This window comes from Pseudopodoces humilis, chromosome 10, assembly GCF_049639895.1.
Source record: "Pseudopodoces humilis isolate 2021_Gansu_Grassland_sample_001 chromosome 10, ASM4963989v1, whole genome shotgun sequence".
NCBI lineage: Eukaryota > Metazoa > Chordata > Aves > Passeriformes > Paridae > Pseudopodoces > Pseudopodoces humilis.
Window position 1 is genome coordinate 31,391,975 of NC_142209.1, and position 26,332 is coordinate 31,418,306.

Below are 26,332 nucleotides of genomic sequence, written 5' to 3' on the forward strand. Positions count from 1 at the left end.
CCCACCCATCTCCTCTCACCGCTGGGCTGGGAGAGGCTTTCACTCCTGCCTCAGCCCCACACGTCCCCCAGCCCCACAAGTGACCCCCGTGCTCTGTGCTCAGCACTTGCACCTTCACACTGCTGGAAATGGAACATCCAGGGGATTGACGCAGGTTAAAAAAACCACAAACTAAATATGATAATTAAATTAATTTGAAACTAATTTCTGACTGTGTGCAGGACTCTTTACAAAAAATAAAGAAATAAGAAGAGCTGTGACAAAAGCTGTATTTTGTTCTCTCTTCCTCTGCTCTTTAATAGTCTCTGAATGAAAAGTCTAGTACAATTTTCTAGTCCACTTGTTCCAGCCAGAGGGAAAACTGCTCGTTACAATTAGGCCACTTTCATAACAGATTTCCTGCTGCCCCTCCTCCCCTGGATGTGGCCAAGGCTCTGCACCGGGGAGCTGGTGCCCTCTTCCCTCAGCAGTCCCTGCCCCTCCCCTGGCCACAGCTCAGGCACAGAACAGCAAAGTCTGCAGAGAAACATCCCCCAAAGAGAGATCTGGGCTGGGGAGAGCTGTGAGCATCCAGCCCTCATCACCCTGCTGAGCCCAGGGAGGGGATTCCACTCCCCACTTCAGCTCCTCCTTTCTGGGAGCCAAGCTCAGGAGGAGAGGAGGGACACCAGCTCAGGAGCAGAGGAAGGACACCAGCTCAGGAGCAGAGGAGGGACACCAGCTCAGGAGCAGAGGAGGGACACCAGCTCAGGAGCAGAGGAGGGACACCAGCTCAGGAGCAGAGGAGGGACACCAGCTCAGGAGCAGAGGAGGGACACCAGCTCAGGAGCAGAGGAGGGACACCAGCTCAGGAGGAGAGGAAGGACACCAGCTCAGGAGGAGAGGAGGGACACCAGCTCAGGAGCAGAGGAGGGACACCAGCTCAGGAGCAGAGGAGGGACACCAGCTCAGGAGCAGAGGAGGGACACCAGCTCAGGAGCAGAGGAGGGACACCAGCTCAGGAGCAGAGGACACCAGCTCAGGAGGAGAAGAAGGACACCAGCTCAGGGACCTTGGGATGCTCTGTGGTCACCAGGTCTCCCAGAGGAGACTCCGTGGGACTCCAGGGCTGGAAAAGCAGAAACTCCGGAGGCTTTGGCCATCCCAGCCCTGTGCTGGGAAGGGCTGAGACAAGCCCTGGGGCTCCAACAGGCATTTCCAGCTCCCTGTGTCGCTGCTCAGAGCACAGCCCTGCCCCCAGCAGCCTCTGACCACCGGGATTTGGGCAGGGAGGCTCTGATCCCATGGCAGATGGCACCAGAGATAATGCTCAGCTCCTCCTCATCTCTGTCACCACCTTTATCCCCACGTGCCACTCACCAAGGATCAGCTGCCACATTCCACACTCCGATCTGGCCATCCTGCTTTTCCAGCTCCACTCTGAAAGCCAGTGACACCACAACTTACTGCAGGCCAGGGCTGTGGGGCAGCTCCTGGGCCGGGCTGAACCTTCCCAGATCTCCTGGGCCGGGCTGAACCTTCCCAGATCTCCTGGGCCGGGCTGAACCTTCCCAGATCTCCTGGGCCGGGCTGAACCTTCCCAGATCTCCTGGGCCGGGCTGAACCTTCCCAGATCTCCTGGGCCGGGCTGAACCTTCCCAGATCTCCTGGGCCGGGCTGAACCTTCCCAGTGGGCAGCAGCAGCCACGAGGGGCATCACGAGAAGAGACCCAGCTCAGTCACACATCCCCCTCTGCACATCCCTGAGGATCAGGAACCAGCTCATTCCCTCTGGGATCAGGGACAGCCAGCCCTGGCAGTGCCCCATTCCCAGCCCATTCCAGCCCCATTCCCAGCCCCATTCCAGCCCCATTCCCAGCCCATTCCCAGCCCCATTCCCAGCCCATTCCAGCCCCATTCCCAGCCCCATTCCAGCCCCATTCCCAGCCCATTCCCAGCCCCATTCCCAGCCCCATTCCTGCCCCATTCCAGCCCCATTCCAGCCCCATTCCCAGCCCCATTCCAGCCCCATTCCCAGCCCCATTCCCAGCCCCATTCCCAGCCCATTCCAGCCCCATTCCAGCCCCATTCCCAGCCCATTCCAGCCCCATTCCCAGCCCCATTCCCAGCCCATTCCAGCCCCATTCCAGCCCCATTCCAGCCCCATTCCAGCCCCATTCCCAGCCCATTCCAGCCCCATTCCCAGCCCCATTCCCAGCCCCATTCCCAGCCCCATTCCCAGCCCATTCCCAGCCCCATTCCCCGCCCATTCCAGCCCCATTCCAGCCCCATTCCAGCCCCATTCCCAGCCCATTCCAGCCCCATTCCCAGCCCCATTCCCAGCCCATTCCAGCCCCATTCCAGCCCCATAGGAGCAGTCCCCAAACCCCAGAGATCCTCTCCCTGGGACACTGGCTGCACTCAGCTCTCACACACGGTGGCAAGGAGAAAGTCATTAAGTCTCTGCTTTCTCCTCAACAAAACAGCCCTTTGGAACAAATCCCAGTTTTCATCCCTTACTGACTCCTTGTTTTGCTAGTTCCTCTGCAGAGCAGCTGAAACATTCACCATCATTTAAAATGATAAATTATTTTAATTTGCGCTGAATTTATTTATTATAGCCGCACAGACAAGAGGCAAGTGCCATAATGTGGTTCCTTAATAATTGGCAGGGATTGGAAATGGGAAATTCTTATGCAAACAACAACTTCATTTGCTGGGGGGTGTGCAGAGGAGCCTGCACGTCCCACGGTCACACTTCAGGAATGAAACTCCACACAGCCAAAGGATTTATGACCCCAAATTGCACCAGAATATCAAGAGAATGGAAGTCAAGAAATGCACCTTTTGAAATCATAAAGGAAAGAAGGGAACTTTTCTACTTCTCACACTCCCCCAGCCAGCAGTGCCTGTGCTCACAGCCGTGCCCAGCTGGGGGGACTGGAATGCTGGGATGCACAGAGTATTTCCAAATCCCAATTCCCAATAAACTCACTGTCCACCCGTTCTCCCCCTGCTGCAGAACTTCCTTCCCAAATGTTCTGTTCTCAGTAACACAAATGGCAGTGGATGGATGTCTGTCACAGCTTTCCCAGCCCACCTTAGGCAAAGGCTCTCAGCTATAAAGGATGGCTCTTCTTGGAAAAGAAGGCAAAACTGGTAAATCCCAATCTCCAAAAGTCACTGGCCCCTCAGTAATTTAAATATTAATTTGGCACCCACACCCTCCTGGGGATCTGATCTGTTTTGGATGCAAAGATTGTTTGGCAGAGGTGCCCTGGCCCCACAGGCTCCACAGCCATTCCCACCTGAGAAGCTGCCCCGGGAATCCTTGGGATTCCACAGCTCGGGAATTACCAGAGGGAGCTCCCAGAATAAATCCACGAGAGCCACACAGAGCCCTGAAGCTGCAGGGGATGGCTGGTGCTGGCATTGCCCTGGGCACGCTGGGGACACAAGGTTACTGTCCCTGCATGGGGACATGGGGCCACCATCCCTGCATGGGGACACAGGGTCACTGTCCCTGTATGGGGACACAGGGTCACTGTCCCTGTATGAGTACCCCAGCCCCAGGACACAGACACTGATGTACCCCTGGACACACTGATGTACCCCAGGACACACTGATGTACCCCAGGACACAGACACTGATGTACCCCAGGACACACTGATGTACCCCTGGACACACTGATGTACCCCAGGACACACTGATGTACCCCAGGACACAGACACTGATGTACCCCAGGACACACTGATGTACCCCAGGACACACTGATGTACCCCTGGACACACTGATGTACCCCAGGACACACTGATGTACCCCAGGACACACTGATGTACCCCTGGACACACTGATGTACCCCAGGACACAGACACTGATGTACCCCAGGACACACTGATGTACCCCAGGACACAGACACTGATGTACCCCTGGACACACTGATGTACCCCAGGACACACTGATGTACCCCAGGACACACTGATGTACCCCAGGACACAGACACTGATGTACCCCAGGACACACTGATGTACCCCAGGACACACTGATGTATCCCAGGACACACTGATGTACCCCAGGACACACTGATGTACCCCTGGACACACTGATGTACCCCAGGACACACTGACAACACAGCTGGACAAACCCAGCCCCAGGTTTAACCCTTAGTGCAAAGAACCCACGCTGTTGTACAGAGCACACGCTCCCTAAACTCCATAAGCACACACTGCTAAAAGATCTGCTGCTTTTTTAAAAGCCATGACAGCTTCTAAAGCCCGATTTGCTGCGCTGACACAACGTAAAGGTACTATAAAGGTACTATAAAGGTACTATAAAGGTACTATAAAGGTACTCTCACTTAGACTCGTTCTCATTACCTGAGAGCTTTGAGGAAAACAAAACGCAGGATAAAAACCTCTACTCGCTAAAAACCCCTTTTGATCATGTGCAGCTCCGCACACTCGGATCCCCGAGGGGCTCCGGGCTGGCTGTGCAGGCAGTGCTGACAGTCCCTGCTCCCCCAGAGCCCCCGGCACAGCGGCCGTGCCCGGAGCAGCTCCAGCGGCAGGAGACCATTCCTGATCCTCCCTTTGCTGCAGCAGGAACGCGTCTGGCTGCCGTGCTGAGCTCCCTGTCCTCCCCACACCTCCTTCCACACCATCCTGATGTGAGCTCCCCTGTCCTTCCATCCCCTTCCTGCCGTGTTGAGCTCCCCTGTCCTCCCCACATCCCCATCCCACATCCTGATGTGAGCTCCCCTGTCCTCCCCACACCTCTTTCCACACCCCCCGAGAGGGGAGCAGTCGCTCCCAGCCGGAGGCAGCCTCTGCTCCCCACGAGTGTCCAGCCCTGCTCCGGGGCAGGCAGGGAGGGGACACGGGAGGGGACAGGGGAGGGGGGACACAGGAGGGGACAGGGGAGGGGGGACACGGGCTGCCCCTGCCAGCTCCCTGCCTCGGGCTCTGCATTTGCCACCTCTCCGAGCATCCTCCTGTCCCGGAGCCGCCGCTCTGCCAGCGGCGATGGATGTGCTGGAGCACAGAGCATTCCCTCCTCACGGGGCATCCTCCTCCTCCTCCTCACGGGGCATCCTCCTCCTCCTCACGGGGCATCCTCCTCCTCCTCACGGGGCATCCTCCTCCTCCTCACGGGGCATCCTCCTCCTCCTCACGGGGCATCCTCCTCCTCCTCACAGAGCATCCTCCTCCTCCTCCTCATGGGGCATCCCCTCCTCACAGGGCATCCCCTCCTCACGGGGCATCCCCTCCTCACAGGGCATCCTCCTCCTCCTCACAGGGCACCTTGCAAAGGGTCACAAAGCTGGAAAGGAAGCCCAGCTCTGGAAGCACAGCCCGGTTCTGGAAACAAACACAGCCCGGTTCTGGAAACAAACACAGCCCGGTTCTGGAAACAAACACAGCCCGGTTCTGGAAGCACAGCCCGGCTCTGGAAACAAACACAGCCTGGTTCTGGAAGCACAGCCCGGTTCTGGAAGCACAGCCCGGTTCTGGAAGCACAGCCCCGTTCTGGAAACAAACACAGCCCGGTTCTGGAAGCACAGCCCGGTTCTGGAAACAAACACAGCCCGGTTCTGGAAACAAACACAGCCCGGTTCTGGAAGCACAGCCCTGCTCTGGAAACAAACACAGCCCGGTTCTGGAAACAAACACAGCCCGGTTCTGGAAGCACAGCCCGGTTCTGGAAGCACAGCCCGGTTCTGGAAACAAACACAGCCCGGTTCTGGAAACAAACACAGCCCGGTTCTGGAAGCACAGCCCGGTTCTGGAAACACAGCCCTGCTCTGGAAACAAACACAGCCCTGCTCTGGAAACAAACACAGCCCTGCTCTGGAAACAAACACAGCCCGGTTCTGGAAACAAACACAGCCCGGTTCTGGAAACAAACACAGCCCGGCTCTGGAAACAAACACAGCCTGGTTCTGGAAGCACAGCCCGGTTCTGGAAGCACAGCCCAGTTCCTGAACTCCTGCCAGTCCACGGTGCAGCAATTTATTCTTTTAATAAAACCGTGTTTTTAGAACTTGCTCGCTCCTTCCTCGTGTGTTCTCATAAAATCTTAACCGGCTGCCTGGGAAGAATACAGAAAGGATGCAGGATGGAATTCCACTGCTGAGAATCAGCGGCTTCCCAAAATTATTCTGCCATGCAAAACAAGTGTGTTAGTGACAGAATTCCTTACAACTTCAACAAACACAAACAGCGTTGGGACTGCGGGGATCCATCACCCATTGGAACCAAACAAAAGGGAGCAAACTTTAATTACTGAGCCTGCAGAAATAACTCATCACAGACAGGACTCCTTGGTAAGGAGGGGTTTTCTCTCAAATCCCCAGGCTGAGCAGTTTCTGTAGCAAAGCAGGTGCCCAGTGACATCCTTGGCAAACCTCCTCCATCAGTCCCTCGGGAAGGGACACGTGGGCACCGTGACTGGTGTTGGGGAGTGCTGCTCTGCACACCACAGGAGAATCCAAACACCCTAGTGCCACCCCTGGACAATCCCAGCACCCCTGGGCACCTTGGGACAATCCCAGCACCCCTGTGCCACCCTTGGGACAATCCCAGCACCCCTGGGCACCTTGGGACAATCCCAGCACCCCTGTGCCACCCTTGGGACAATCCCAGCACCCCTGTGCCACCCTTGGGACAATCCCAGCACCCCTGTGCCACCCAGGCACCAGCAAAGCCCCTCGGGGGTCAGGGTGGCTCTGGGTGAGCAGGCTGGGGGTGTGTGTCCCCGGGACAGCCACGCTCCAGGACTGGCACAGGGAGGGAATGACCCTCACGGTGCCCCTGCAGCACCGGGGACATTCTGTGTGTCTGACCCAAACACACTGATTGCTCGGATACACCAATTAACCATTTCCAGTGAGGGAGCTGAACTTGGTGTTAGCACACAGAGGCTTTTCCTGGAAACCCTCAGCAGTCCAAGGAGCCTCTGCTCCTCATCCTCAGGCAAGACAACGAAACCCTGGAGTGAGAGCTGAGGCGGGGACCCAGCTCACCCTGAGCCCGACTCAGTCCCCGGTTTGTCCCCGGTCCCAGCGGGCAGCCCGGTCCATCCCCGGTGCTGTCACCTCCGGGCACAGCCCCGGGACAGCCCCGGGACAGCAATCACCCCCAGCCCCTCCAGGCACGGAAATGCTGCCTGAAAGCACGGCCGTGCTGTGCTGCCCGTATTCCGGCACTAACTCACACCGGGACACACCGGGACACAGCGGGGACACAGCAGGGACACACCGGGACACAGCGGGGACACAGCGGGGACACACCGGGACACACCGGGACTCAGCGGGGACACAGGGGGGACACACCGGGACACACCGGGACACAGCGGGGACACAGCGGGAACACAGCGGGGACACAGCGGGGACACACCGGGACACAGCGGGGACACAGCGGGGACACACCGGGACACACCGGGACACAGCGGGGACACAGGGGGGACACAGCGGGAACACACCGGGACACACCGGGACACAGCGGGACACACCGGGACACACACCGGGAACACAGCGGGAACACAGCGGGACACACCGGGACACAGCGGGAACACAGCGGGACACAGCAGGGACACACCGGGACACACCGGGACACAGCGGGACACAGCGGGGACACACCGGGACACACCGGGAACACACCGGGACACATCGGGAACACACCGGGACACACCGGGACACACCGGGACACAGCGGGGACACACCGGGACACACACCGGGACACACCGGGACACAGCGGGGACACACCGGGACACACCGGGACACACCGGGACACACCGGGACACACCGGGAACACAGCGGGACACAGCGGGACACACACCGGGCTGTCCTGGGACACACACCGGGCTGTACTGGGGACACACACCGGGCTGTCCCGGGACACACACCGGGCTGTACTGGGGACACACACCGGGCTGTCCCGGGACACACACCGGGCTGTCCCGGGACACACACCGGGCTGTACTGGGGACACACACCGGGCTGTACTGGGGACACACACCGGGCTGTACTGGGGACACACACCGGGCTGTACTGAGGACACACACCGGGCTGTACTGGGGACACACACCGGGCTGTACTGGGGACACACACCGGGCTGTACTGGGGACACACACCGGGCTGTACTGGGGACACACACCGGGCTGTCCCGGGACACACACCGGGCTGTCCCGGGACACACACCGGGCTGTCCCGGGACACACACCGGGCTGTCCTGGGACACACACCGGGCTGTACTGGGGACACACACCGGGCTGTCCCGGGACACACACCGGGCTGTACTGGGGACACACACCGGGCTGTCCCGGGACACACACCGGGCTGTCCCGGGACACACACCGGGCTGTACTGGGGACACACACCGGGCTGTACTGGGGACACACACCGGGCTGTACTGGGGACACACACCGGGCTGTCCCGGGACACACACCGGGCTGTACTGGGGACACACACCGGGCTGTCCCGGGACACACACCGGGCTGTACTGAGGACACACACCGGGCTGTACTGGGGACACACACCGGGCTGTCCCGGGACACACACCGGGCTGTACTGGGGACACACACCGGGCTGTACTGGGGACACACACCGGGCTGTCCCGGGACACACACCGGGCTGTACTGGGGACACACACCGGGCTGTACTGGGGACACACACCGGGCTGTACTGAGGACACACACCGGGCTGTACTGAGGACACACACCGGGCTGTCCCGGGACACACACCGGGCTGTCCCGGGACACACACCGGGCTGTACTGGGGACACACACCGGGCTGTACTGAGGACACACACCGGGCTGTACTGAGGACACACACGGGGCTGTACTGAGGACACACCCCGGGCTGCCCCGGGACCCACACCGGGCTGTCCCGGGACACACACCGGGCTGTACTGGGGACACACACCGGGCTGTACTGGGGACACACACCGGGCTGTACTGAGGACACACACCGGGCTGTACTGAGGACACACACCGGGCTGTCCCGGGACACACACCGGGCTGTCCCGGGACACACACCGGGCTGCCCCGGGACCCACACCGGGCTGTCCCGGGACACACACCGGGCTGTCCCGGGACACACACCGGGCTGTACTGGGGACACACACCGGGCTGTACTGGGGACACACACCGGGCTGTACTGAGGACACACACCGGGCTGTCCCGGGACACACACCGGGCTGTACCGGGACACACACCGGGCTGTCCCGGGACACACACCGGGCTGTACTGGGGACACAAACCCGGCTGCCCTCGCACTCACGGGCCGGGTGTTTTGGAGCCCTCGCTGGCAGAGGGAGGCTGAAGCGGGAGGCTGAACCCGGAGCAGGGAGGGACAATCAACACGTGCTGGCCCCAGGGAGCCCCCGGCCATCCTGCCAGGAGAGCCCGGGAGCTACAGAGCACAGCGAGTGCAGGGGCTGAGCTCAGCTGGCTCCGGAGCTGGGAGCAACAAAGTCCATTTTCAGCACCCAAAGGGCTTTTCCCAGCTCGCTGGAGTTGGTGTTTAAACAAAGGGCGATTTCCACCCCCTCCAATAGCTACAGCAATTACTTCGATGCACACCGAGCTGTATTTACAGCAGCAGCGTGGAGCAGGGCCAGCCTCCGAGGGGCAGAGGTGATGGGCAGCGAGGCTCGGGATGCAGAGCCTGGGGCTGCTGCTCCTCTCTCCCACCGCGATCCCGCATTTCCCCTTTCACGCTGCCAGCTTAGAACGGAATAAGGCCGGGTTTAAAGCGAGCGTGCCGAGGGCACGGGAAATGAGAGGAGCGAAGCTGAGGCACGAGGGGTGAGAGGCAGCTGCAGCACACACACACACACACACACACACACAACATTCCAGCATCCCGGGGCTCAGCAGCGCTGCCAGCGTTCGCTGCCTCTCCGCACGGAGCACACTCGGGCCCTCCCTCCCTCCCCAGGAGGTGCTGCCAGCCCAGAGCTCCCATTTCATTTCCGTAACGCTCCCAGCTCCCAGCCCCGGGCCAGGCCTGGAGCGGGATGTGTTCCAGCGGAGCCCCGACCCCGGCAGCGCTCACACCGCCCTTCCACGGGGGAGCTCAAACACATCCACATCCAACAGCGGTTAACAGTGACCGGCTATGGCTTAACAGCCTGGGAAAACATCGAGTTACTGTCCCTGCAACAGTACAAATGAACCACTCTCGAATTCTTATTTCCTTTGATTCTCCATTTGTGCCACAGAAAGCACGAGGACCTGAGCACGTCTCAAAATACAGAGGATAATTGAGGTACGCATAAAAACCACTTGTCAGCTGCCCTACATAGACATCTACTGTATTTTCAGGAGCTACTACAACAGGAGCAGCCTAAAAACGCTTCCAGATCCCTACGGAAAATGCCTCATGCAGCATTTTACAGCAGACTGTTGGATCATTAAAAATGCTTATAGATAAAATGCATTGTAACCTGGAGATTTCTGTGGCAGCCCAACAAAAAAACAGAGACTTCATAGCTGAGAGGTGCTGCTAATGAAATCACAGATTTCTCACCAGCCAGGAGCTTCAACCAACTGCAGCCGAATTCCAGAGAAGGAGAAAATGGGGGTTTTGAACTATAGCAGGATCAAGGCAAAAGTACAACACTTGGATGAAAAGTTACAGTGGGGGCTGGAGGAATGATTAAATCAAGGCAGAGGATTGCAGAACACAAACCAGAACGAAAGGTTCGAGTCCGTTGTGGTGTCTGAGTGCTGGTAAACAAATTTTGCTCCAGTCAAGAGATGAGGAGCCCAGGGTCCATTAGGAGAGGCAGGAACAGAGCCACGGGAAGCACAAAACCTGCTCGTGGCGTGGAGCCAGCGTTCCAATCATGGGCAAATACAGAACTATGTATCAAAATAAATAATCCCGATGGTAACGCTCCTGGCAGGGTTTAATCGTCCTCTCCCTGCCACAGCCCCGCGCCGCTCGCTCCGCAGAGCCCCCGGACCGCTGTCAGGAGCCAGAACCGCATCATTTCACCCCAACAACCCATTTCTAAACTTCCAGCAACAGCCAGGGCTTCCGAAATAGAGTTTAAAAAGGGCAAAACTGCGGAACAAAACCACGCCGGGGCTCGGCGAGCGGCCCGGAGCCGCAGGGCTGCGGGTACCGCTGGGGACGAGCTCCCGCATCCCCCGGAGCAGCCCCGGGGCCGAGCCCCGCCGCAGCGAGCCCGCCGGGGCCGGGGCTCCTCGGGGATGCAGCGGCAGCCGCGGCGCTCGGTGCTCGCATCCCTCCCGCCCGCAGCCTCCTCCTACCTCAGCACGGCCGTGTCCCCTTTCCTGACCACCAGATTGTCCACGGCAGAGCCCGGGAAGTCTCCGCCCGGCGCGGCGAATCTCCCGGGAGGAAGGAACCAGCAAAGGCCGAGGAAAACGACGGCCAGCCACCGGTGGGAGCCCCCGGCGCCCCGCAGCAGCGGCACCATCTCCGCTCCGCGCCGGCCCCGGCGGCCGAGAGCGAGCGAGCGCGGCTGCTCCCGGGAAGGGCGGCCCCGGCTGGGCTCGGCGGAGCGCGGCTGCTCCCGGGCGGCCGCCGCAGCATCCAGCGAGGAGAGAGGGAGCGCGCCCGCTCCGCTCCGCGCGGCGCCGGGCGGTCCCCGCTGCCAGCCCCGTTGCCACGCAGCCGTCGCCTTGGCAACCGGCCCGGCGGCGGAGGGGGGCTCGGCCCTCTGTGCCCGGGCGCCCGCCCCCCCCTCCCCGGCATCCCGGCCCCCCCGGGCCCCGGCCCACCCACCCCGCACGGCGCGGAGCGAGAACCAGCGCCGAGGCTGCCGCGCTGGGAGCGGCACCGGCGGCTCCGGCCAGCGGCCCCTGGGACCCGCTGGAACCTCCAGACCTTTCTGGAACAGAGGGTTCCCACTCTGGCACTCCCATTTCCCAATATTCTACTTAGGAAAAAAAAAAACAAACCAAGAAAGACTCTAGGCTAGAGACCTTCACCAAAAAGCAAATAAACCACTGACAGGTTGTTTCCCCAAATTCTACCAGGAAAGCCAGAGACCTTTACCGAGGAGAAAGAAAAATCACCAACGGATCATTTCCTAAAATTGTCCCAAGACATTTGGAGATCTTCACCAAGGAGCTGAAACCCACTGATCTGTTATTTCCCACAATTCTACCAGGGCATCTAGAGACCTTTGCCAAGGACCTAAAATCCACTGAAAGATTCTTCTGGGATATTTAGAAGCCTTCACCAAGGAACAAAAATCCATTGACAGATTACTTCCCAAAATTCTACCAGGACAGGCAGAGACCTTCACACTAAGGAGGGGTAAACCACCAACATTTTCCCCCAAGATTCCAGCAGGGCATCCGGAGACCCTGCCTGACAGATTCCACAAGAGCATCAAAAGCCTTTCACCAAGGAACATAAATGCACTGACAGATTATTTCCTAAAATTCCACTGGGACACTCAGAGACCTTCAAAAAAGCACAAATCCCCCGGCAGCTGAACTCCCTGTAGACAGCCAGGAATGAGCAGCCTCTTTTCCCCCGGGGTCCTCTCCAGCACACACACACACACACACAAAGCCTGCCAGGCTGTGGCAAACACACGGAGCAGGGATTCTGTTTGCTGCCTCTGTTTACCCAGACTCCCCTTTCCAGGTTAAACATTCCAGGTTAAACACTTCCCAGGTCCAGCTTTCAGCAGCAGAGCCCCGGCTGCACCTCGCTGGGCTCAGCCGGGGTCCCTGCAGGAATTCCTCTCCCCTGGAGCTGCAGAGAGGCTGCACAGGAACAGGAATTGCAGGGCTGCTCCACTGGGGCTGTTCCCAGAGTGAGTCAGGCACATCTGGCCCACACAATGTCCCGATTGTCCCTCCCACAGCCCCGGCCCCTCTGTGCCACTGTCCCTGTGCCATCATCTCCCTTTCATCCCCTGCCAGGGCGTGCATGGCTCTGTGCGCCCTCCCTCCCCAGCCACAGTTTGCATCAGAAGGATTTGGGAGTGGAATATTCCAATTAAAAGAGACGATAATCAGGATGCTCCCTCCGCTCGCTCCCTCAGCAAACCCAGATCCCCGTTCCTGGAAGCTTCTCCCTTCGGTACCACATCCCCTTAGATGTTTCCAGCTGCCAGGAGGAATTCGAGTGTACACAGAAGGGAATTCTGCCCTTTCTCCTGCAGCACACGGCGCTACAGAGCTTCCTTGGGAAGGAGGGAGAGGGGGAAGAGAGGGGCTGGCAGCACTGCCCAGAGCACTGAACACAATTCCTTTAGCACTGGACACAGGCTCGGGACGGGGCAGCAGCGGCTCCTCACGAGCACAGGCTGAGCACGGAGTGTCAGAAGCGCTTCAGGAACGATTCTGTGCCATCAGGAGCTGCCTGGCCACAGGATGCTGTGCACACAGGCGGAGCTGTCCCACCCCTCAGCTCCCACCAGCACCCACTCAGAGATTCAGTCACCTCCCCCAGGGCCTCTCCAGACCAGGAGCTGCTGGAGGGAACAGCCAAACTCATCCCTCAGAGAACAGCTGGAAACGGAAGGGTCCAAGGCTCCAAGAACCCAGACAGGGCTGTGACAACACAAGGGGACCAGCAAAACCCCCACCCCTGTTCCTCAAGGCTTTCTGCTCCTCCTTCCATCCCCCTGTGGGATGTACCCAAGCTGGATAATTCCATTTACACAGCTCTAACCAAGGGGGTGTGCCCCAGGAGGGTTCCGAGGCAGCAGAGCGGACTCTCCTCTGGCAGAGCTCTGTGTGGAACACGGTTCCTCCCCTGGCAGACCGGGAAAGCGGGAACAGCTCATCAGATATTTGCCAAATGCACTCACTCCTGAGGCAGAACACTCAGCAAACGCTGGTTTGTGCTCACCAGAGCTCCCACAGCCTGTGGGGGACAGCACCGGAGCTCTGGGAGTCCCACCGAGAGCAGGAGCCACACGGGATTTGGGACCTGGATGGGACAAACTTCACACAGCTGTCACTGAGTGCTCTGCTCCATCCTGGGCTCAGCTCACCCACAGACAGCCAGGGTGGAACAGCCCAGCTCTAACTTCAGAGAGAGCTCTGGAACCTTTCGTGAGTCCAATGATGTTCCTTTGGCTTGACCTTAAACAAATAATTTGCTCCTCTTTGAATGAGCAGGACAAAAGACATCTCCCCAGCACCATTTAGTCACTTAGCAAAAGATCCTACAAATCTCAATCAGCAATAGCAAAGATGAAGCTTTTTATTTGTTCATTTTCAGATTCCCATCTTGCCTTTCCTGTTATCTGCAGATCAATGTTAAAATGAGCAGGTCAGGGGGCAAGAGCAGTTGTGCCAATCAGGGCTGGGCTGGAGACTGAATTCTTTCATCTGAATCTGCCCCACCTCCTCCCTAAGCCCAGGAAGAATTTGGGGGTGGGAAAATAAAGAATGAAAGAGGGGAAATCTCACACAAGATGTGTGCACACATAGAAGAAGTGTTTCACAGAATGCCTGAGGTGGAAAAGCCCTCCCAGCCCATGGAGTCCAGGCTGGAGGTGCCCAGCAGTGCCAGCACAGGGGGACAAGCCCAGGGCTGCTGCCCCAGCTCAGGCTCCACTGGCCTTTGGAGCAAACGCTGCCCACGAGGGCAGCAGGACCCTTCAGCTTGTTCTGACTGCATTTGGCTGTTCCAGCACCAGGTCCCTCAAACCCAGCCTGGCTAACGCCATATGATAATTCCTGGTAATTCAGCTGTGTATTTTTGTTTAGAACCATTTCAAAAAGCTAAATTTAGTTGTTGTTTGCAAGTATTCGTTCAACAGTTTGCACAAATACTCAAGACTGATTCCCAGACTTCACACTTGGCTTTTTGCTTCGTTTCCTTCTGTGTGTTTAACTCTCCTGCACCCGTTCCCTCCCGCTGGCGACACAAGATGGAAGTTGGATGACAAAAATAAATTCCAAGAGGCTCAGTGCTTTTGGTCTGTGTCCCAGAGCCAGCATTCCCCTCGGGAACAGATCGTGGGCAACACAGGCAGCATGGCCCTGGGCTGGCACCTGCCAGTGAGCAGAGCACTGGGACAGTGCCCATCCTGCCAGGACACAGCACTGGGACAGTGTCCATCCTGCCAGGACACAGCACTGGGACAGTGTCCATCCTGCCAGGACACAGTGTCCATCCCAGCAGGACACAGCACTGGGACAGTGTCCATCCTGCCAGGACACAGCACTGGGCACAGTGTCCATCCTGCCAGGACACAGTGTCCATCCTGCCAGGACACAGCACTGGGACAGTGTCCATCCTGCCAGGACACAGTGTCCATCCTGCCAGGACACAGCACTGGGACAGTGTCCATCCTGCCAGGACACAGTGTCCATCCTGCCAGGACACAGTGTCCATCCCAGCAGGACACAGTGTCCATCCTGCCAGGACACAGTGTCCATCCTGCCAGGACACAGTGTCCATCCCAGCAGGACACAGTGTCCATCCTGCCAGGACACAGTGTCCATCCTGCCAGGACACAGTGTCCATCCCAGCAGGACACAGTGTCCATCCTGCCAGGACACAGTGTCCATCCTGCCAGGACACAGTGCCCATCCTGCCAGGACACAGCACTGGGACAGTGCCCATCCCAGCAGGACACAGTGTCCATCCTGCCAGGACACAGCACTGGGACAGTGTCCATCCTGCCAGGACACAGTGTCCATCCTGCCAGGACACAGCACTGGGACAGTGTCCATCCTGCCAGGACACAGTGTCCATCCTGCCAGGACACAGCACTGGGACAGTGTCCATCCTGCCAGGACACAGTGTCCATCCTGCCAGGACACAGCACTGGGACAGTGTCCATCCTGCCAGGACACAGTGTCCATCCTGCCAGGACACAGCACTGGGACAGTGCCCATCCTGCCAGGACACAGTGCCCATCCTGCCAGGACACAGTGCCCATCCTGCCAGGACACAGTGTCCATCCTGCCAGGACACAGCACTGGGACAGTGCCCATCCCAGCAGGACACAGTGTCCATCCTGCCAGGACACAGTGCCCATCCTGCCAGGACACAGTGTCCATCCTGCCAGGACACAGCACTGGGCACAGTGTCCATCCTGCCAGGACACAGCACTGGGCACAGTGTCCATCCTGCCAGGACACAGCACTGGGCACAGTGTCCATCCTGCCAGGACTCAGCAGCTGCCCCTGGATCCCTGGAGTGTCCCAGGCCAGGCTGGACACTGGGGCTGGAGCAGCCTGGGACAGTGGCATTGTCCCTGCCATGGCTGGGGTGGCACTGGGTGACATTTAAGGTCCCTCCCAGGACAGAGAAGGTGACAGGACAAGGAGGGGACACAGCAAAAACAAAAATCCAAAAGCCCACCCACGCCACACTGAGTTTTAAGAGTTGTGGTTTATGTCCAAATTCACAGAAGCTTCAGAAGGTTTAAATATTTCCACAATGACCAAAGCACAGCAGAATCACAGAGGAAATCAGTAAAGTGCTCCTGGAGGTAAAACCCAGTTTTTAAATATTATTTTAATATCTTAGAGGGGGAAAAAAAGTAATAATTCCAATTAGCCTAGGAATTCTCAGTAATCATCTCTAATACAGCTGCAGTTTGGTTTTTCTCCTGTAGCAAAATGAGGACGATACTTTCCTCCTGTGCTGCAGCACAAGCCCTTCCAAGGAGCACCCAGCCACTGCTCAGTGCTCTTCTGAACAGTCTCAAGCTGCCTAAAATTTAAACAAACACCCAGGACACCCTGAGAATTTGTCAGCTTTAGTTCCCAAAGAGCAGTTTCTGATGGTTCTGCAGAAGAAAGAGCTCACCCAGGCCAATCCCAGCGGGGCATCAGCCTCAGCCTGAAAAGGCTCTGCAAAAGGCACTCCCTGAAAACTCCACTTGGAAAAGGGGTGGAAGGTGCAGACAAGGATAAATCACAGAAAATTCATACCCAGCACCCTGACATTTTAAATGTTTTTGTCTGTCTCCTTTTTATTATTCCTTAATATTATTGAAATCTCCTACATTTGAAAAATTAAAATTGTGATTTTGTCAAGCATTGGAATCCACAGAAATTTCCTTTCAAGTGTCTCTGTCACCAATGACTTCAGCATTCCTGGCACAAATGTGGGGGTTTTTGTTAATAGGATTGAAAGCAAATGCCAAAATCTCCATAAAACGCATTTTCCATTTTTACATGATCTATCACAACCACGTACAGGTGTGTGCAGTAAAATACAGAATTATTTCCCACACTCCCAAACCTGGGAGAATCCTGCTGAGCTCCCATCCAAGCTGGCACCTCCAGGAATTCTCTGGGCAGGGGAAGCAGGGGCTCCCTTGCACAGATCTGATGGTTTCTGCAGGTTCCAAAGTGACAGAACAAGGCTGCAGAACACGCTCAGCCCGCATCACACGGCGGAAAACACGGATAATAAGGAACTCTCAAAGGAGGAGCAAATCCAGGGGTGCCTATTTATAAAACACGGGCTCTAATTACCGCGCTGGCAGCCCTGGGAATGTCACCGAGCTGGATTCTGTCCTGCCTGACAGGATTTGACTGGTGCCACATCCCCCTGCAGCGAGACCCAGGAGGCAGAGCCGCTCCAGCCCCAGCCCTGCTGGAAAAGGCTCTGGGGCCACCGAGACCCCCCAGCTCTGTCCCCTGTGCAGGGGGGCTCTGGATCCCTGTCCTGTGTGCAGGGGGGCTCTGGATCCCTGTCCTGTGTGCAGGGGGGCTCTGGATCCCTGTCCTGTGTGCAGGGGGGCTCTGGATCCCTGTCCCTTGTGCAGGGGGGCTCTGGATCCCTGTCCTGTGTGCAGGGGGGCTCTGGATCCCTGTCCCCTGTTCAGGGGGGCTCTGGATCCCTCCCTGTGTGCAGGGGGGCTCTGGATCCCTGTCCCCTGTTCAGGGGGGCTCTGGATCCCTGTCCTGTGTGCAGGGGGGGCTCTGGATCCCTGTCCCCTGTGCAGGGGGGCTCTGGATCCCTCCCCATGTGCAGGGGGGCTCTGGATCCCTGTCCTGTGTGCAGGGGGGCTCTGGATCCCTCCCTGTGTGCAGGGGGGCTCTGGATCCCTGTCCTGTGTGCAGGGGGGCTCTGGATCCCTGTCCTGTGTGCAGGGGGGCTCTGGATCCCTGTCCTGTGTGCAGGGGGCTCTGGATCCCTGTCCTGTGTGCAGGGGGGCTCTGGATCCCTGTCCTGTGTGCAGGGGGGCTCTGGATCCCTGTCCTGTGTGCAGGGGGCTCTGGATCCCTGTCCTGTGTGCAGGGGGGCTCTGGATCCCTGTCCCCTGTGCAGGGGGGCTCTGGATCCCTGTCCTGTGTGCAGGGGGGCTCTGGATCCCTGTCCTGTGTGCAGGGGGCTCTGGATCCCTGTCCCCTGTTCAGGGGGGCTCTGGATCCCTCTCCCCTGTGCAGGGGGGCTCTGGATCCCTGTCCCCTGTGCAGGGGGGCTCTGGATCCCTCCCTGTGTGCAGGGGGGCTCTGGATCCCTGTCCCCTGTGCAGGGGGGCTCTGGATCCCTCCCTGTGTGCAGGGGGGCTCTGGATCCCTGTCCCCTGTGCAGGGGGGCTCTGGATCCCTGTCCCCTGTGCAGGGGGGCTCTGGATCCCTGTCCCCTGTGCAGGGGGGCTCTGGATCCCTGTCCCCTGTGCAGGGGGGCTCTGGATCCCTGCCCTGCACACACAGCTCCTCCTGGGTAGGAGGGCTCAGCACAAACACAAACACAGGAGCACTGGGGGTGGGAAAGAGCTCAGGGTCTGGAGCCAAGCCAGAACACTTTATGAATGTGGTGAATTACCTAAAAACCCCATTCAAACTCTAGGGAAGGGCACAAACATCTTTCCAAGGATCCCTGCAGCACACACGGCCACGTTAGAGCCCAAGGATTTGACATGCAGTGTATCCCACACAAAACAAAGCACAGCTGTTCCCCCAGGGGTTTGCAGCCTGCAGAGGCACAAAACAGTCCTCACCCAAGTGAGGGATTTTAAACCATTTCCCAGCCCAGCGGGGATCCCTCCCAGCAGCCAGTTTAGAACCCAGCCAGGGCAGGAGAGCCGTGCCAAGGCTCGGGCAGGGGAAGGAGCCGTGTTCCCCTGCTCAGCAGCCGGATCATCCCTTCCCGTGGGGTTTCACCCTCTCCTCAGGGTGTTTGTCCCCACAAACAGTCACACACGGTCCGGGTGGGGACAGGGCTGGCTGGGCCGAGCAGGGGGAGCAGCAGAGCCAGCAGCAGCTCCTGGAGCTGGGAAAAGCCCCTGCCCGAGCACAAACAGCCCTGTTGGCCCAGCACTGCCAGGAACACGAGAGCAAGGGAGGGATTTTCTGTCCAGGGGGTGACACACGCGTCCCTTTGGGACAAAGCCACCTCCCTCCCGTTGTCACAGCATCCCTTGGTGCTCTCACCCAAAGCACTCTAAAGAGAACACGAGTTTTCTGGAAAATTGAGGCTTTGCCCCAGTCAAATCCCGGAATCCCGGGATGGTGAGGCTGGAAATGCCCACAGCAGTCCCAGCTCAGCAGGGTCACCCCAGAGCACAGGAACATCCACATGGTTCTGGAATATCTGCATGATGGGAAGTCAGCTCTTAAAGGGGAGTGAGGGAATTCTGCTCTTTATTTTTGGTATGCAGCACAGTGGCTGGAGGATACAGAGATGCTGATCACAGCACATCAAACAAACCAAGCTGATAAATTGATTAATGTGCTGACTTCATATTATCCCGTTCTGTTTTCTGTTTGATTTACATGTATAATTTACTTACTCATTTAATCTCATTAATAAAATATCAGATGGGGAGGCTGTGTGGACTGCATGTTTTCTCCTAGGGTGCTGAGATTAAAAACCTGAGGAATCTCCTGGCAGCGCCTTTGTAAATCTCAGAGCGATGCTACAAAGCCGTGCCTTATAGCACTTCCATAATTGATGCTGGAATCACGGCACTGCTGGAGTTCATAGGAAACAACATTTGCATATCAGTCATTGCCTTTGACTAACGACAGGGGCTGGGGAAGCTGTGAGTGGTGGGCAGAGAGCAGCATCAGAAAGGTTCATCATTGCTCCAAAAAAATCAATCTCCGCTTCTCACAGGGCTGGGAAGTGAAAAGGCACCTGCACTTTGCCAAAACCGAGAATGGATTCAGAATCCCAGGAGCAGCGAGGCTGGAAAATCCCTCCAGGATCAGCAGCTCCAGCTGTGCCCGATGCCCACCCAGAGCTCTGAGTGTCACCTCCAGGAATTCCCTGGGCACCTCCAGGGATGGGCACTGCAAACCTCCCTGGGCACTTCCAGTGTCTGACCCCCCTTTCCATGGGGAAATTCCTGCTGCTGCCCACCCTGAGCTCCCCTGGCCCAGCCTGAGGCCGTTCCCTCTCCTCCTGTCCCTGTTCCTGGGAGCAGATCCCAAATCCCCCCGGCTGTCCCCTCCTGCCAGGGACTTGTGCAGAGCCACAAGGGCCCCCCAAGCTTGGCCATTATTAGTGAAAATGGGTGAATAAATGAAAATAAAGTCAACTTTAGCCATGCTCTTGGCTGAGAACAGAAATGGAATTTCACAGTCACATTACCAGAGACCAATTATCCTCACAAACACAGAACGGTTTGTGTGAGAGGAGGTGAAACAGCAGAAAAACACAAACTAACCACTGCAAAATGTGATTTATCTCCCCCATCTGAGAGCAGCACCACGCAGCTCAGGCTTTGAGTATTCCCACTCCAGCCTCAGAGTGGCATCTGAAAAAGAAGCCGTACCTGTCAAATAAATTGAATAACCACAAGAGATGACCCCCAGTCTGCTGGGAGATGATAGACTTCTAAAATAAGCCCAGTTGCTCCCAGAGGCTGCTGCACACCCCCGTGATTCCTGGGACATGAATTCCCTGGGCACACACACACACACTCCACACACACAGCCTGAGTGTTATAGATACATTTTATATTGGTGGCTTTTCGCAAATATTAAAATGAATGTGATGTGTATAAGAATGAGAAATTTTGTTGTATTAATAGAGTTTTCTTTATTTCTGTTATTGATGAAACTTAGAAATAGTATAATACATATATATGTTGGGCTATGGCATAGTATTAAAATAAAAACTGCTTTTGTTTGTATAACCCAAAGACTGAGGAAAAAAATAGCTGGAGAACTCCTGCATTTGTAAACTATCTTATCCAGATGAAGACAGCAGTGACCAGAGCTCTGGGGGAGGAATTTATTGCATTTCTGGTATCAGAGAATGTAAATCTCAATGGCACCAAGAGGATTGATCTATTGGGAAGGGGGCAAGAGAAAACTAAACAGAAGAACACCAAAGATCCTAAGAAGAATGTATGAATATGTGTGAGAATTTATGGATATGTAGCAGGGTTCTGTTTTTAAGGGACAATCCTTTGTCAGTAAGGTGTGCTCTCTTAGCTGAATGCAGAGACACCTGGCTGTATCTGTATACTTTATTTTTTTCTCCTAATTGTTTTTTTTTTATTAAACTTTTAAATGCTATAAAAATGATGTGAAGCTCGTTTTTCACACTGAGCCAATTTCCTTCCCGTGTAACAGCCACCACCGCTGGAGCTGGCACAGACAGAGCTGGCTCAAAGGCTACCTTGGGAAGAGAAGCTTTCCAACATCCACTCAAAATTCTGACTTTTAGGCATTCCAAAACCTGCTCAAAGATCAGCTCCAGGACCTGCCCATGAAACACTCATTTGCACATTTTTAAATACTGATCCGAATCAGAGCAAGATTAAGTGAATCACTCAGATATTATCGCCCCAAAAGCAAACATCTGGTGACTTACCTGGAATTTCTTTAATTACTGTTTTTTCAAACTGAAATATCAATGAAATGCCTGGCCTTAGCAAGAAAATAGGTATTCCATCGAGCACAAGTCTGTTTATTACACTTCAGCAGGTTTTTATCCCCTCTTTTTTAAGCTGATGGCCCCAGCCCTGTTTGTGGCTTTGTGCCCACAAAGACAAAGCTCAAAATGAGAATTTGCTGCTATCAGCATTATGAAATGAAGGAACCAGAGAAACTCCATTAGTGCCCCATCGGAGAGAAATCCTGCAAGGATTGTCCTTTATCGGCCACCAGGAGCTCAGCCCTGAAATGCTGACTCACAGGAGGGGGCAACAAAGAAATGACATCTGCATTTAAAATAACTTTAAACTGGCTGTGTCTGAGAATCTAAGGTGTCCCTAGGTGGGTCACTCGTGTGGGACACATCAAACATTTCTGGGATGTCTGCTGGCCTGCTCCTGCCACGCCTCTCCACAAGGATCCGTGATGCCCACAGAAGCCTTTCTACAGAGGTCCTGGCAGGCAATAATCAACATTTCCCCTTCCCCTTTACGCCTGCAATTGCAAAGGCAGATTTTTCAGCATTTGAACCAGCCTGTGTCATCATAATTTATATTTTTCCAGCTTTTGGTATCTGTTTCCAGCCCAAGCCCCCCTGCCATGGCCCAGCACTCAGAGCTGCTCCTTGCTCCCAGCTGCACAAAGACTGGAGGCTCCAGGTACCAAAGCAGCAGCACCTTGGGGTCTTCAACCAGAGATTTACAGGTTTCAGTGAGAAGGGATCCTGAGATTCAGCACTCACTTCACTTTCTTGGCTCTCAGAAACAACTCTTGGCTTCCATGGCCGGAGATTTCAGAAAGCATCAGGACAGAATTTCCAGCACAAAGAGTCAGCTCTGATTTGCAGGTGAGCAAAGGCCAGAATTGAGTCTAAACGAAGTCTAATCGAGGATAAAGCAATAAAAACAATCAAGCAAATAATAAAGCAATAAATAATAATAAAGCAATAAATGCAGTGATGATCCACTTTAAGCAGCAATGTGATTTCTGGGTGGAGAGGCAGAGATGTTCTACTGGTGTAATGCACAAGGCTGAAATGTTTGTGTCTGACACAGCAACAAGGGGAAAGAAATTAAACTATGCAAAAAATATTATTTTAAATAATTTGGGACATAATTTCAATGCTTAATTGAAATCCCAGAACCAATTCTGGTTTACCTGTGCACAAGAAAAGGCAGAATGAGAAAATACAACAATTGCCAGCAGCATTTGACCCCTCCAGGAAACGAAGCACAGGAGAGTGACTGGAAGTGGCTTTGCCCGGAGCAAAATCTGGGAACTGATGTTGGAATTCCCAGCATTTGCTGGTAATTAGTGCTAGCAGTTCTAGGGAGCAGTGGCGTGGCACTGGCACTGCCCAGAGGCCCTGATGCCCCTGGAGGGCAGAAACCGAGGGTGTTTATCCCTGAGGGGGCAACAGGCAGCAGCAGCACAGCCCTGGGAAAGGCAGAGAGCCTTGCAGGTGGCAGGAGAGGCACGGCAGGGCTGCTGCCATGGTGGCACTGCCATGGCCGGAGCAAAGCCAGCCCAGGATGCTCCGAGCACCGAGGCCGGGTCCCCTCCAGAGCCCTCCTGCGGGGCAGGAGCGACCCCAGGAGCTCTGGGGGCACAGCCCAGCTGGGCTCTGCCTTGGACAAGGGGCTGCTGTGCCCAGCCAAAGCCCGGCTGGCGCTCGGTGCCAGCGCCTGGTGCCAGCGCTCGGTGCTCGGTGCTCGGTGCCAGCGCTCGGTGCTCGGTGCTCAGTGCCAGCGCTCGGTGCTCGGTGCTCGGTGCTCAGTGCTCGGTGCTCGGTGCTCGGTGCCAGCGCTCGGTGCCCACACCCGGTGCCAGCGCTCGGTGCTCGGTGCTCGGTGCTCGGTGCCAGCGCCCGGTGCTCGGTGCCAGCGCTCGGTGCCCGGTGCTCGGTGCCAGCGCTTGGTTCCTGCCCCCGGTGCCCGTGCTCAGTGCCAGTGCTCGGTGCTGGCACTCGGTGCCCACGCTCGGTGCCCGGTGCCCGTGCCCAGTGCCAGCGCTCGGTGCCCAGTGCCCGGTGCCAACGCTCGGTGCCCGGTGCCAGCACTCGGTGCCAGCGCCCGGTGCCCGCGCCCAGTGCCCGTGCCCCGGCAAGGGGCCGCTCCGTGGGGATCCCCTGCGCTGCCCAAGCCCTGCTGGAGGATTCAGAAGATCCAAGGCCAGCCGGGCTATGGAAGGGCAGCACCGCTGTGCTCCGGGGCTCAGGCTGCGCTCGGTGCTCCGGGGGGCTCTGCCCACCCAAAGGCCCGTGCCTGGCAGCAGAGAGGCTTTGGGGTGGCTCCTTCCCTGCCCCTGCTCACAGACACCAAAAGCAACAAAAAATAACATTTGCCATTTGCATTCTGCTAACAACTCACTCAAAATAAGCAGATCAATCACGTATAATTAAGTTGTCAACCCTTAATATAGGGCGCTGCACTGCTTTAAAAAAAGCAAATATAAATACCAAAGCAAAGCAACGGGAAACAAGAAGAAAAGGTCTCACTGATGTTTATGGCCAGCAAAAACCCAGGCCTCTGATTTTTCCCATTATTCCGGTTAAAGGCTGAAATTTAGCTATTTAATATCAGCTGGGTAAATCTCAACCGCATTTGAGACATTTAAATCTGCCATTTGTGGACATGTAGCTGACCCTTAGCACAATATAATCCCTGCAATATATTTATGAAATATAAACCCAGCCACGCTCCCCAGCAGTCGGGGTTGCAGAGACCCAAGAAATAAAATCTCCTTTCCACGGAGCGCGAAGGGGAAATCAATGGGAACGATTTACATGAGCACAAGGCAGCTCCAACATAAAACAGAAGTAGCTTGCCCTTTTAGGGAAAATGATTTCTAACAAAAACTGACATTTTGATGAAGATTGTTCCAAATTTTAGTAGCACGTACAGGGAAAAAAGAAAGTAATAATTTGGGTAAAAAGGAGTCTGGGGCTGTTGGGAGGGTGAGGGGACACGGGCTCTGTGTCACCTCTGGGAGGTGTCCCAGGGCAGGACAGCCCTGGTGTGCTGGGTGCAGCACAATTCCCAGTGCCCAGGTCACTGTGCTGGGTTATCAGCTGCCAGCACAGGCACTGCTCGGGGATTTTATTGTGTTCAGCACCTGAATGAGGGGCTCTGGCTGCAATCTCCTTTACAGGGCTGCATTATGAACCTGTGAATAGGTTTCCTTCCACACAGCCAACATTATCTTCTGCTGGCTTTATGCTCCAGCAGGCCTTTTTCTTGTCTTGCATGAGAAGACAAGAAAAAAACCCACTTAAAAATAATAAATTACTGCTGAAATTATCCTCTCACTTTGATCAGTCTGGGGTTGACATCAAGGAGACGTTTCCCTGTTGCAGAAGAGGTGAAGCTGTTTCCTGCCTGAAGCTCAGCAATCAGCATCCATCCCCTGGGACCGCAGGATCCAGGACAGCCCCAGAGCCCAGCCTGCAAGGATCAATGCCCCAAACCCTCCAGGAGCCAGGGGAGGCTGCTCCTGCCTCTCCCAGGTGCCATTCAGGTTAATATCAAATTAAAATTTCATAAGCCTCCCAGATCCCACAAGGTAGGAGTATTTGACAGGTGAAGTTCAAAATGGATTATTTTCCCCCCTCAAATTCCAGAAAGATTTTGATCTTTGACATCGACACGTACTTCAAACATGATTAAGTGGCAAAAAATAAATCCATCTTTTATTAAACTAAATGACAAGTTATTTCTTTTCTTCTGATGGAGAACTTATACGGGGAAAAAAGTTTCACAAAAGAAAAAAGTAATAAAGAATCTGATTCAGTGCTTTTGGTTATTTCAGGAAAAGCCAGGGAAGGATGGAGTGACTCTTCAGTAAAGCTATGAACCATCTTACTCAGGGAGTATCCCAATGAGGGAAAACTAAAACCAGGGGAATTAAACCCAAATCAATATTCAGTTCAGCCCTTTGATTGACGGTATTTTCATTTCAGGAAGATCCAATAAATAAAGTGAAAGGAACTGCAATTATATCTGAAATACAGACCTGTAATTTCATCTCTGACCCCACAAAGAATCCCTGGGGATCAGGGATCCCTCCTGGCTACACTAGCACAGATCTTGGCTGCTTTGGGCAAAGCCCTCCCTGTAGTTGAGTATTTTCACCAGGAACCCCTCAGGGATCACATTCCTTTGGGGATCTTTGCAGAAACCATGCAAAGAGAGAAACTGCAGCTACACCAGGGAAAACAAGGTAGAAAAGAGATGAAGAATAGCCATTAATACCATATAGATCAATGAAATCATGTCACAGCGCTGTCACAGAACCAGCCACAGCTGATCTGGTGGCACAGCACACAGCAGCTGCTGGAAATTAATTCCATAAAGTCCAAATGTGTTTTGCTGGCTCCTGTTGATGAGCAGAGGGTCAGGAGGAGCCTTGCACAGCACTCCCCTCTCTCGGGGGGCAGCAGGGCAGCAAACAGCTCCTCCTGTGTGCCAGAGCTCTGCCCGCACGTCTCCGTCCTGCCCTGCCTTTGCTGGGACCCCGGGGACACCCTGCCCTGTCCCGTGTGGGTGCTGGGGC

The 26,332-nt window shown here is 55.8% G+C and overlaps 1 protein-coding gene across 2 annotated transcripts in view; it reads right to left on the bottom strand.

Annotated features, from left to right (window-relative positions):
- The window catches only part of NEGR1 (neuronal growth regulator 1), a 180,116-nt gene extending 168,605 nt beyond the window's left edge, over nucleotides 1–11,511 (bottom strand). For both annotated transcript variants that reach the window (XM_088060569.1, XM_005532764.3), the window contains exon 1: nucleotides 11,258–11,511. In XM_088060569.1, coding sequence (XP_087916695.1) covers nucleotides 11,258–11,427 — 170 coding nt within the window. In that variant the 5' untranslated portion in view covers nucleotides 11,428–11,511. The remainder of the gene's footprint in view (nucleotides 1–11,257) is intronic.
- Between the last annotated feature and the right edge of the window lie 14,821 nt (nucleotides 11,512–26,332).